General features: G+C 41.2%; 1 protein-coding gene across 1 annotated transcript in view; it reads left to right on the forward strand.

The window, feature by feature from the left end:
* PPP1CB (protein phosphatase 1 catalytic subunit beta) overlaps positions 1–13512 on the forward strand; it is a 53988-nt gene that overhangs the window by 14204 nt on the left and 26272 nt on the right. Inside the window, exons 2-3 of the mRNA XM_059717157.1 lie at positions 4981–5112; positions 12760–12990. Coding sequence (XP_059573140.1) covers positions 4981–5112; positions 12760–12990 — 363 coding nt within the window. The remainder of the gene's footprint in view (positions 1–4980; positions 5113–12759; positions 12991–13512) is intronic.

The following is a 13512-nucleotide window of genomic DNA, read 5'->3' on the forward strand; positions in this document are numbered from 1 at the left end:
GCAGTTCCACAGCATCACTAGTTATGACTGTTGGCTTTTCCCCACTGCATTTTTCTGTAACAATAGTTCTCAACCTTTTGACTTATAACACCCTTCCATAACTTCTTGGAATTTAGTGACACCATATTAATTTAAGATTAATTTATTTCTTACCTCCTTGTACTCTGAAACACCCTTTTAGAGGATTTCATGGAGTGCTAGGGCAGTCAGGGCACCATTGATCGCATGGCAGAGGGATGGTGCACAGTGCTCAGAGTTTGTAAGTGGCTTCTGGGCAGAGTAGACTGGGGAGCTTGGGGCTGGGTCATTAGACTCCTGAAGGAGGTTGCTGTTCCTGTAGGGAGTAGGAGAGGATGACTGGTTACTTGTGCAGCGACTGGTGCCAGGAGAAGGCAGTGGGGCAGAACCCTGCTGTGCCCTTGTCTTTTTTTGCCATCTGCCTCCTCCCTGTCCCCATATAGCTGAGGGGGACAGCATGGTGCCTGCTCCTAAGGAGACATGCAGGAGTCCCATTTCATGCAACCCCTCTCACCAGTTCCCAGAGTCTGGGAGGACTGGGGGAATGAGCTGGGCTGAGTAAGTGCAGCATTCCCTTGCTGGTTTATGGCAGAGCTTGTGCTTGGAGCGCTAGGGTGTCTATGACTTGCAGTTTGGTCTGTATAGATAATGCATTAGGGAAGACCTTGGTTCAGTTTCTGTTTTTGTCACTCCTTTGAGTGACCCAAGACAAGTTGCTTCCCTTCGTATGCTTATATTCCTATCTGCATAATGCTATTGAACACTCCTCAAAGGCTTTTAGGTTCTAGATGTGGAAAAATTCCACATAAGTGGTAGGTGGAAGTGAAGGGGAATGTTTAGTCCTAGTTCATGAGGGTGTTCCTTAAAGTTCCATGCTCTTAGAAAAGGCAGGTCCAAGAACTTATCACCCTTATTGTGAAAATATCACGGGGTATTTCCAGCCCATACTATATTTAGACTTGTGAAAAACCAGTAAAATCTTCTTATAGGCTCCAATCAGTCAGTGTTTGCAAGCAGATACCTGCAGAAATCTAAGTCATTTATGTGCGTTCAAATACACAGTTTGCTTAAGTGATTCTAAATTGGGGTGCCACAAACCCCCATTTGGGGTTGCTGCAGCACCCGGCTCATGTTCAGTGAGGCAAGTGCACCGCTTAGTCTTCCTGCTTGCCCCAGAATTCTGTGGACAAGGGCCACCCATGGCTACTCCCTTCCACCCTCCAGCAACTCCTACTCTGAGCAGTGTGGGTGCAGAATGGCGCTTTTCAGCCTGGCTTAATCCCCCAATTTCTTGTACGCTCCCAGGGCTGGTAGCAAGGGCCATGGGTAGGTAGCTTTGGATCCTCCTGTGCAGATCCTTGACCCTGACAGTTGTTTTGGTTACTAATTTTACTGTTGAGAAATATATTGTTTTAGCTAGTGGTGGTGCAGGCATGTATATGACATTTTTCAAGTTTGTGAGTGGTCCCATTGAATTTAAAGAGACTCAAGTAGAGTGCTATCTTAAGTGTATGCAAGATTAAGGTTCTAATTTTCAGTGTTTGTCTGTAGCAGTTACTTTATTAGCAGTGCCAGCAGTCACTTTAACTTTTTAAAGTAGAATTGTAGTTGAAAATACCTCAAACTAACTTTTACAAAGCTTTTACAAAGCTGCAACCCAATTTAAATAATAGATTAAAAATTAGTGACTTGAATACCTTTATGCTGAAATTGACTTTTTGTAGTAAAAAATGTGATTACAAATTTTGTAACTTTTCAGTGATGATTCTGTCTTGCTGTCTCAAACTGCATTATGAATTGCATTTGCATGCATCAGTGATCAGATCAAACACTCTTGGGATTTGAAACTCCTTATTTTTTAACTTATCCCTTGTGTGAGATCAAGTAGGAATCTGCTTTGGACCTGTCTGTGCCCATTTTTTACTTACTCTTGCTTATGGCACCACCCCTCCTGTTGCTTATGAAGAGCTCCAAGGCCTGTGAGCTGGATGGGTGCCTGATGCCAGTGGGCAGGCCTGGGTGGGGGTGGTGCTGGGCCCCAAGGCGATCCAGCTCAGGGACTGGCCCCTGCCCCACTCATCTGGCCTTCAGGGCCGAAAGGCTGAGCACCACTGATTTTTAAATCATGACTTAAATCAGGAAGCCAAAAACCTGATTTAAATAATTGAGTTTATCAACTTCCTGTTGTATATATTTTTGTTTTTGTTCTTTTTAAAGAACATTTTATTTTCATTGGTTGATATAACAAAGCAAGTTGAATAACAGTGAAGTACAAATTTTACAGTAGATTTGGTACATAAGTTTCCTAGGTATGCAAACTAGATATTTACATTTTAAAAATATATTTAACATCCCAAGTATGTTAAGAAATATTACCCTCTTAGTATGCTATAAAATAGTGAAATATATGTATTTTTTATTCACTAGATGATTAACTTTTGCACACATTTGTATCAGGCTGCCTTTAAGATGGCACCTTGAATTTAACTAATTCAGCATGTGCAGTTAGCCCTTCAGATTTATTAAACAAAACTAATGTTTTGGATATAGAAGCTTTTTTATCAAAACATGATGCACATTTACAGCCAACTAATTTATTGAACACTAATACTAGCTGTTATAGTATTAGAAGTATGACCTGTGATTAGTGAATTAAACCAATTCAACCAGGTCACCCTGGGGAGGATTTTCTAAACTGCCTAGGTGAAAGTCATTTCAGCTTAAGTTCCTGCTTGCCTAATTCTCATTAAAATGAGATGGTTTCCTCCTCCCCCTCACCCCCATGCTCTTTGAAAAAGTTTACCCCCTTCCCTTCAAGTTTTTGGAATTTATAAATCTCATCCTCATTCCCCTTTTAAATCATAGGTTAAAAGGGAAAATGAGCTTCCTTGCTTTTTTCAACTCCCAATCGGTTTCTCAGCTTTGAGTAATCCAGTCCAGATGAAGAAAATATTCTTTCTGCCCCTGCAGAAGAGGCTACTGATGGTAAAAGTTAGTTTAGCACTTGCAACAAACTGGTTTTAGGTGCTTTGCCAGTGGCTTGCACCAGTTCAGCAATGTGACTTCCTTTTAAAACATCCTCAGAAAATGTGTATTGCTTGATTTAGCTCACCTCTAGCCCTGAAATTTATTCTGGTTGGCATGATTGGGTGGGTAATAGATGCATAGCAGCATTTTCTTCTTTGGTAGTTAGGCATCTACCCTGTATGTGAATATTGGCAAGAAAATGAGGTAGAGTGCTCGATTCAAGCACTCTGCTGCCTGCAGTTTCACTTGGCTGCTGAGTATTTCTTGCTTTAATAATTTCTAGAGTTTCTTTACAGATTTCATCAGCATCTGCAATACAGCAGCAATCTCTTTGTAGTTTGTCCAGTTCTATGGAAATAGGTTTTTAGTGTATTCAGCATATCTCCTACATTTCTCTTTAGTCCAATGTTGACTGCTCCAGCTGTGATTGTCAATCGATTCTGTTGCAAGTTTCTTCACACATGGTCATGTGAATAGGCCAGTTCCTAATAAATAGCTTAGTCCACTGCTGCGGTCCATTGTACATCTTGGGGGAGAATTAGCTTGGGTTCCCCCAGCTCTCCTCAGTGAAGCTGAAGCAAACTGATTGTTACAAGAAGTATTTTGCAATTTCAACAACATTTTCCTTTTTTCTGGATTACTTAAGTCTTTGGTTAAGAGTCATCAAGTGAGCACTGCACCCATATGTTGTAAGTTTCACATTTACTTCATTGTTGTCTTCTAAGTTTCTTCTCCTCTTTGCTATGTTTGCAGTATAATCTATAACAAAGCTAACTGTGACACTTGAATTTTTGCTTACAGCTTGTTATAGCCTTTTCTGTTACTTTTAAGTATTCTTTGGTATTAGCATTTCTTGATGCGTTGATTTGTTTCTGTGAGAAACAATCCTATCTTTTGTCACGCACGTATTAGTGGATTGTTGCATATATTGCCCTATCAAGATTCAAGTGAACTTTTCTCTTCATTGTTGAACTGTTTACATTTGCCACATGCTTCTCTTTTCCCTGTGGTACAGGAATTTCTCTAAAAAAAAAAAAAAAAAGAACAACCCTATTTGGGAATATTTTTGTGACCTGCAGCCATAGCAGGTTTCGCTTTCAGTTTCTGGGTGTTGAAATTATTAGTCTGTATGCTCCATGGGATATGGTTTCCTTTTCTGCAGTCTTGAGCCCAGCATAAGTACTTTGTTGCATGGTGCTCCTTACTCTGACCCCTCTCTCTCCTTTCCTCTCCACAAAAAATTGACAGCAGACCAAGATGCCGCCCTCTCCACTCCCCTAACAATCCATGATTTCTGCTATGATAATCCCCTGGCTTTGCATGCTACGGTGTTTATGTTTAGAGGCATGGATAGAGCATTTGAGAAGTTCAAAATTAACATCTCTGTACATACAGAAAGGGACCAAAAAGGCCATTTAACTGAAATGCACAGAATCATTCAGGAGCAGTGTTACTAAACAGGTGGTTGTTTTTCTGTGAGCTGGAGGCTGCACCTTCATTATGGATGCAGAATTGTAAATATTAATTATTTGAGAGTTGAGCTAACCAGAGCTCAGGTAGAGAGACTAAAACAGGAGTTTGATACCATGCAGGTGGGCTCAGTAGATGATCCTGATCAAGGAGTACACACAATGGTATCTCCTACCTAAAGCAGTCTTTAGAAAGCTTAATTAGTGAAACTTGTTTAATGTTCCTTTAACCCAACCCATTCTAGAACAGATAGTGTAGGTTAAAGGTAAAACAAATACAACTAAAGCTGTTTTTTCTTCAAGTTTTTTATATAGCAAGGGTGTCTTCAGACTCTAGGTATCTCTTTAACACTGCTGCACTATAATGATGCGCTGTATAATGATAAGAAGCACTTGTATAATTCTTCCCCCTAAACAAAGCTGTATCTTGGTGCTGATTCCATTTTAACTTTTTTTTTGTTTTCAGTGAGAGGATGTCGTCCTGGCAAGATTGTGCAGATGACAGAAGCAGAAGTTCGAGGCTTATGCATAAAATCACGAGAAATCTTTCTTAGCCAGCCTATTCTCTTGGAACTTGAGGCACCTCTGAAGATTTGTGGTATGTAAATTAGTTTGCATGTCTTGATTTTCGTCTTGTAGTTACTGAGGATGGAGCAAAGAAAATTTGAGGGTTTTATGGGCGGGTATTTTGTGTCTTTGCTTATGTGAATGAACTTGTCTTGCTTGGTATGGATTGAAAAGATGAGCTGTCTCCAATAAAAAAAACAAAACCCTAAATTACTTGGTGCTGAAAACCTAATTGACAGTTGAGTAGAGTGTTCTACATAGATTTGTGGTTTTGTCAACATTTCAGGGCGGAGTAGTCTCTTTATAGTTCAAATTGTGCACACCCTGAAAGAGGAGAGCTATTTGTCTGGAGTGTTGATCTAACTTAAGTGTAATAGTTATGTAAGCAGTGAGTCACTTTTTCTTTAAAAGCACAGCAGACACTTCTGTCTAAAACTTGTTTGCTGCAAGGTCTTCTCACATACAACATGCACCTTTCCCTCCCCCCCAATTCAGACCCCAGAAATTGGGGGGGAGGTGTTTCCAGTGAAGAAAGCAGCTTTCCTGTATAAAGGAGCATTCCTGGAAGCACCATGCATGCAGTGCAGCCAAGATGGCTGCCACTTATGACTCTTTAGCAAAGTAAATGGGCGATGTCTTGTGTTTTTTGTTTGTTTTTCTTAACTCTGCACAGCCATAGCTATGAAGCTGAGTACTGTAGCAAGCACTGTAGCTTGTACCCAAAGCAGTAAGGGAACGCTTAGTAAGATTTTCGTGAAGCTTGTGATGTGGAAGCTTGTATAAAGAACTAGTTACAGTAAAGAAGTAAGTTTGCTACAGCCTTTTGTAAGGGTCTGAGGCGTAACCTTGTGTGACATGGAGTAAGTCCTCTTGGAAACTGTCCACGAAGTGTGGCATTGTAGGAGACAAGTCTTCCACACCAGGATGTTAAGTGCTGATGCTGTGCTTCCTGGACACTCTGTTTGCCAGAAGAATTTCTCTGTCAAAGTTGGCCGTGATGCTGGAAAAATCTCTTCTACATTCCGTCTTCCAGAAACAAGGTGCACTTTTTATTTGGTGGCATGTATATGCACAAAAGAGAAACGCATGCGAAAAAGGCTAGAATCTTTCAAATAATGTAAATCCTGCATTTAATGATTCATGATAAAATTGTGTTCTGTTTCCAATGTTTTGCCATTCACTAAAAAGTTGTAAAGAAGAAAATTGATAATTATCTTCACTGTTTAATATGCATTAATTTTAAATATATTCAGTATACTGTATTTACTCTGACCCCCCATTTAGATTTGGTATGTGGAGAATTTATAATTTTTCAAGTATAGAATGAGTGTGGATCTTTTGGAGGTTTGCCTTGAATTTGCCCCCCTCCCACTGCTATAGCAGGGAAAATTTAAATCTGAGGAATCGGGTGACTTCCCCCCCCCCCCCCCAATCCTACTCTCCCTGAGCACATAGAAGTAAGGGGCAAATTTGAAAATGCTGACTTAGTCATATACTACAGGTTTATTAATTTCCAGTGTGTACCCATAAGTTTAGTTCATCCAGAACTGATGCACTTTTTGAAACTGCTGCAATTTTTAGCACGAGTACTCCATAAGCGCACTTTAAAGTAACACTTCTATACCTACTTTATATGTACAGGTTTCCCTTGATTTTAAGCTGTACATGTGTTCCCAGAGAACAGCGCATAAATTGAATGTGCATAAAGCGAACCCAATTTACAGTGTAACAAATAGGCATAGGTTCCCGTGGTGGTGAGGGAGGCTGAGACTAGGGAAGGGGTGTCACTCCCGGGGCTGCACAAGGCAGCAAAGCAGAGGGAACGCAGCAGCACTCACCCCACCATTGGCACCAGCTGCCTGCAGCCACTGGGCTGCACTGTGCTTTCCCCCCCCCCCGCGCTTCTGGGCTGCGTCGTCCCCTGGTACAGGCAGCTGGTGTGGGCTGCTGTAGCTGGGGCTGGGGTGAGTGGGGCCATGGCCCTTTCCCTGCCCTGCACACTTACCTGCTTGGGTTGGGGCAGGATATATATGCCGATTGCATAAGAGTGAATTTGCCTCGTATATAACAAATTATGGGTCTAAATATGCTCATCGCGTATGAGCAAATTTTCATATAAAGAACCCGCATAAGTCAAGGGAAACCTGTAATACAAACAATGCATGCATGATACTAGTCCAAAGCCAAACTGCTTATGATTTTACCACAGAGGCGGGCAGTTACTTTGGGCAGAGGGCCACTTACTGAGTTTTGGCAAGCCATCGAGGGCCGCATGACAGGCAGCCCAGGGCAGATTAATATTAATTTTCTAAATTTCTTAGGGGCCCCGTGGGCCAGATAGAATGGCCTGGTGGGCCGCATTTTGCCCACTCCATTTTTTCACTATATGAAAATATAGTTCATTTTCTTGGACCCCAACGGAGCCAACCGTGTTTCAAGCCATGGTGAGCCCACAACTCAGCACTGCTCTGTGTGCATGTACTCTGGAGGACTCCCCTCACTCCCCCTAGATCCTTGTGCTATTTAGCCCTCATTCATGACTGGAACTAGGTGTTCTTGTCATGAGTACTGGGATCCTCTGAAAATGTATTTGTGGATGAAGTCCAGCACAACCTGGTCTGGCTTCACCTCATGGAGGGTGGGGTCACATTAATCATGTGCAACAGACTGAGAGAGAGGGTGGCAGAGGGATTCTAGATGAACTGGTTGGGGCCCCATGTTGGTTTACTAGACATTTAAAGCTGGTGAAGAAACAAGGATCATTAAAATGGGAAAGAAAGGTGCAACTCGGATGTGGGAGTGAAGAGGAAGACTAAATGTATTCAATGTAGTGGCTCACTATAACTTGGAAAGAAGTTTCAGTGCTGAGGGAGGCACTAGCACTTAATGGGCACTAGCATACATCTAATTCAGATGGGTGCCACTAATCTGTCCTTATGGTAAATTCCCATCAGATATGTTTGTCCAGTATGGGCCATGTGTTTTATAGTCATGCTCAGCACTGATTGTGTTTAATCAGCTTCATAGCTGGTTTTCATTACTGATCACGTGATGCTTTTGGCAGCAGACAATGTATTTAATCAGGTTTCCTTGTATGTGAACATGAGACAACTCACCCCTGCTGAGTTGGGGTGGAGAGGGAGTGAGAACTTGTATTGTATTTGAGTAAATACAGTATATCAGATCTTTTTGTTCTATATCATAAACTTCAATCTTTATAGAAGTCTTTGGTAAACTTGTTATTGGTCTCTTCCCATTCTCCATGAACCTAAAATCCATTTAAGATTTTAACTTAAAGAAGAAGTGAATAAAGAATTAATATTATGCTAGGTATTTTAAAAAATATTACTTTAATTTGAAAACTTGGGAAATGTGCAGTAATTGGTGTATTAAACACAATACTATATAGTTGCAGGTGCTGGTTAGTGAACAATTCCTAGTCTGTTTTGTCAGGGTATGACATATCGGGGGGGAAAACGCTGTATTTAATGGGAAGCATGATGATGCTGCATCTAAAAAATAAATAAATAAATCCCATCTTCCTTGAATTTATTGGCTATCTAAATGTTCAGTTTGAATTTGTTCATATGCATACAACCAACTATGCTGTGTAGCCTGTCCTTTGGCTCTCTTGTAACAGGTCAGATTTAGCAATGTTCCTAATAGCTGCTGCTTGATCACCCAAGTATTTTTACATTGTCAGTAATAACTTGATAATAAGTGCTCTTTGTCTGTCTTTTTTAATTCCTACTATGGTGGGGAAGATTTGTCTATTATATGTTGGCATAAAACTAAAACAAAGTTAGCTTCTCCACTTTGCTATTTATATTTAGTCTTTTCACTATGACAGACTAACTGCTTTAACTTTTGGTTTTCTTAATCTAGTGAAATGTGGTACAAGGTGACCATTATAATTCCAAACTATTTTTAATTGAAACAGACTATACTTTGAACAGGTCCACCACAGCATCTTCTAATTTAAACTTTGCATCTAAACTGTCTAGGAAGCACTATAAAATATTTTCTAAACAGAATATTAAACTAAATCTGGAGTGAAGTTTGGCAGAGTGAATGACTACAGCTTGCAGGTAACCAAGAAGCATCACAAGTGTAATTAGAATGTTTCTCCACCAGATATGTCCCAATTAATGTTTATAAGGAATGAGTCTCGTGCAGACATTGGGGGTGAAGAGGAATGCTCATACATACATAAATCTCTTCTTTTAAAAAGTAGATGGACTAATCTGATTTACTGGATTAACTTTTTTTTATTGAGGAATGTTTCTTCAGCTCTTCTGGGCTGACGGTATATTTTGGATAGGTTTAGTAATTGGATTAAACATGTAACACTTGCACTTTGTACACTCACATTACAAAAGTGCACTTCACTTTCATTTTATGCCAACTCTCTATAGAAAAACTAGTGTGGTTTCTTTCCTGTTAGGTGTTGCAGCTGACATGCAAGCCTGAGCTAAACGTATCCATGTGAAGAAGCTTTAACTTGCCAAATGTTTTTGATAAACTTAGTATTTTCGAAAAACCAACTTGTATCTCTAACTGTCTCTGAACTTAACTCAGACTTCAGCTTTATGCATAAGCTGGGTCTGATCCCAGACAAAGTAGGTACTGAAAGTACTACATTCTTGATACTTTGTTTGGAGTTGATCTGGGTGCTCATTGTTAAAATAAGGTTTGTTGGAAGCACCAATAGTGTACATGCAGGGCCACTTGGTGGCCCTCAGGCTGCATGCTCCCACGGGCTTACGTTGTGGTCCCTAGGCTCCTGGCCAGCCGGGGGGTGTGGTAGGGTAGCAGTGGGTAGAGATTTTGCGTGGGGCACTGGTTGAGGGGAGGGGTGTCTATGGGGTGCTCAGCCCAGGGGGGCCATGGCTTACCTGGTGCAGCCTGTAGCTCCCAGCTGCCTAGAAATCAGACTGCCCTAGTCTGATGCAGTGGTTTTTTTTTCCAACTTGAATGACCATGCAAAGATGCATTGGGTGCAAGGAACACAAGCAGCAACGTTTTGCTGGTTAAAGGGTACGTGGCCCAAAGCTTTGAAAAACACTGGTCTAATGGGTTAATCATAGCCCAGAATGACTCCAGTATAAATGCTAACTGTTCAAGCATTTTTGTTTTGTTTTTTTGGCTGATTTTTTTGCCATCCCGTCTTTGCAAATGTTTTCCGTTTCTAGTAGTCATGTTCTCAGTATCTGGTGCATATATGCAGACCGTCCTGCCTCTATCATGCATCTGGAAGTTGCTTAAGGATTAGGGTTGCCAGTGCGCTGTAAATATACAGACACATTGTTTAAAAAACAAACAAAAACAAAAAAATACCCCACAATGCCAGTCTATAAAAATCTTTAAAAAGTAGTCTTTTTCCATAAAAACAGAGCCACAACAGTATTAAGCTCCGTCAAGAAAGAAGCAGAAACAGCATTGAAAGATGGACTGCGCACAGTGGTGCCACCTGCTCTCTGAGCAAGAGCGCAAACCCCTGCATTGAGCTCTTATGAGGGGATGCCACTCATGGAAGCCTGCTAAACCCCTTGCCTACCTATTTCCTTCCCCCCCCCCCCCAATGTGCTGCCACTGAGCCCTTCTGACAGCCCTCTGCCTCTGACAGCCACCTGCATCAAAGGTACAGGGATGGGGGCAGCACAGCAGGGACAGAGCTGCATCATCTTTGGATGACAAAGGCACTGAGTGGGAGTCTACATCAGGACAGAGGGGTTGTGGGGGGGCAGGCTGTGTGGGGGTCAGAGGGGCTTGGTAGTCCAGTTAAGCATAGGCATGCCAGATTGTAAAGGTAGCTTTTCTCCTATGCTGTGTGAGTTTTGCATGATTAAAGGAAGATTATTTATTTAATTCTAGTCTGTCCTAAAGTTTTGTTTATGGCTGTTTTAAACCTGTTAACTACTTGCAGATTTGAAATGGAGAACTTAGATATGTATATGCATGCTTAGGCCTTTCAGAACAATAAATTACAGATGAATTGAGGCCTACACAGGATTATGTAATATATCTGTTTTAAAATTTGATGGATGCCTTGCTGCCAGCAGCAGAATTGTAGGTCACCTGGAGGTATTCCACATCAATATACATTTAAATAGATCAAGGGACAGGAGTTTTAAAGTGGATCACATTGTATCAAATTAAAGTTAAATTTGTGTACTCTGTAAAAATGAGTTATGGTTGTGACAAATGGAGTGCTTACAGATGTAGGGGGAAAAAACAGTGCTTTACTTTCAAATCAGCGTCCCCCCACACTGAGTGCAGCACAAGCCCAGATGAGGAATCATGCCAGTTTGACCTGGTTCCCCAGTGTCTGTACAGCTCATCTGCTTCAGTGGGGCTTTTGGCATTTTTATCTAATAGCTGATTGAATCAACTATTAGATAAGTGCCAAAAGCCCCGCTGAAGCAGATGAGCTGTACAGACACTGGGGGGCTGGGTCAAACTGGCGTAGTTCCCCTTCTGGTAAAGTGTTGTTCTGGTTTTTGTTCTTCTCTGCCATGTCTGTCATCACCAGGGTTGTGCAAAGCTTTGGTCCCTGATTCGATTCAGTGGCCGAATATCCAAATCAAATCAGAAGACCCTTTAATCTCTCTGATTTTGAATTGGAACCGTCCGAATTGATTCAGACATAGAAAAAACATTTAAAACTGTATCTACATACCTCAAGGTTTGCGCCTCCCAGCCCTAGCTCAGCGACTGGTGCCTCCTGGGTCAGGGGTGGTACCCAGGGTCCACCCACAACTGATCACAGAGCTAGGGGGGTGCAGGCCCTCCCCTGCGTGCTCCCCGGCAGACCTGGAAGTAGACTGGAAGTACTTCTGGTCCACTTCCAGTTTTGCTGTCAAGTACATGGGCTGCTGAGCGCTGCCGCCCCCCTCCCCCCCCCCCAATTGAATTGGGGACAGTGATCCAAATCGGGGACAGTGATTAAATACATCGATTTGGGCTGAATTCAAATTAAATAGAGCCTGCTTTGCACACCCTTAGTCAGCACCTGTACTGTTTAAAAAAAAAAGGTGGAGGGTACATCCTCTCCCTTCCCCTGTTCCCCTCCCCTTTTTTGAATTGACAGGTTATGGAGTTGCATGTTAAGTAGTGGAGTTAAATATTTAGGATATGATGTTCTAAGGTCTCTGAAGTGTCTAGCAAATTGTAAAATACTGTGCCAAAGATGACACTTATTCAAACTATTCTGTTCTATGACTTTCTGTAGTAGCTGGAATGACCAGCATTTGACCTGCTAGGGTTTTCAGATCTAAAGCTTTTAGAATAGCTTAATGTTGTACAAGCCTCTAAGCGGTCTAAATTCTTTACTGAATGCTTTTTGGGATTAATTTTTACAGAATTGTGTGCCAGACTTGCTTTTTTGTTTTTTGGGGGTTTTTTTATGCATAGATTTTGTTTTATCAACCTCTACTGAATTATTAGATTAAACCAGCTTTTTCTGACTTTAGTTCTAAATTTGAACAAAGAACCTGGAATTCCCCAGCTTCCTAGAAAATGTTTTAGTTGACAATGTAAAAAGAATTCTGTACCCTTTCAGTTTTTAGAATGTTTCAAACAGTGCTAGTCCTTCATAAAACTTGTACTTAATGTCTTTGTTTCAGTAGACTATTTAACAATTTTTAACTGATCTTCCTTAATATTTCTCATCTTGTAGGAGATATTCATGGCCAATATACAGATTTGCTTCGATTGTTTGAATATGGAGGATTCCCACCAGAAGCTAATTATCTTTTCCTCGGAGATTATGTGGACAGAGGCAAGCAGTCTCTGGAAACAATCTGCCTATTACTGGCATATAAAATCAAGTATCCAGAAAACTTCTTTCTCTTAAGAGGAAACCATGAGTGTGCTAGTATTAACCGTATCTATGGATTCTACGATGAATGTAAGTAACATTTTTCAGTTTGGTTCTGAAAAGAGTCATAATTGTGGGTATTTTGAATTATTATTTCCTTATGCATTCTTTTGAAACAACTTTCTGTAAGTAATTTTGAAACACTTTATGCTACTTTGAATATGAAGTGTTCTTGCTTTTAGTAACTGACTAAAATGTTTTAACATGGTGGTTCTCAGCCTTTATATACTTAAGGCAGCCCTCATTAGACATAAGGCATACATACCTCCATAACTAGAGGTGCACCAATAGATCAGTCCATATTATATTGGCACCGATTAAAAAAAAAAAAAAAAGTTGACATCATCAGTAATTGGCTCTTGGTTGAAGTGGCTTATAATGTTGCTGATAAAATCCTGCATGCATACACCCAACCGTAGCATGGATGCGGCCAGGAGAGCAGCCTGGCAGCGTGGAGAGCAACATCCAGCTGGTAAGTCTGTGGAGGAGGACGGGGCTTGGAGGAGGGAAGTGCCATGAAGGGGGCAGATCAAGGTAACCCCCGGTGAGGGG

The sequence above is a fragment of the Alligator mississippiensis genome, chromosome 1 (genome assembly GCF_030867095.1).
Source record: "Alligator mississippiensis isolate rAllMis1 chromosome 1, rAllMis1, whole genome shotgun sequence".
Taxonomy (NCBI): Eukaryota; Metazoa; Chordata; order Crocodylia; family Alligatoridae; genus Alligator; species Alligator mississippiensis.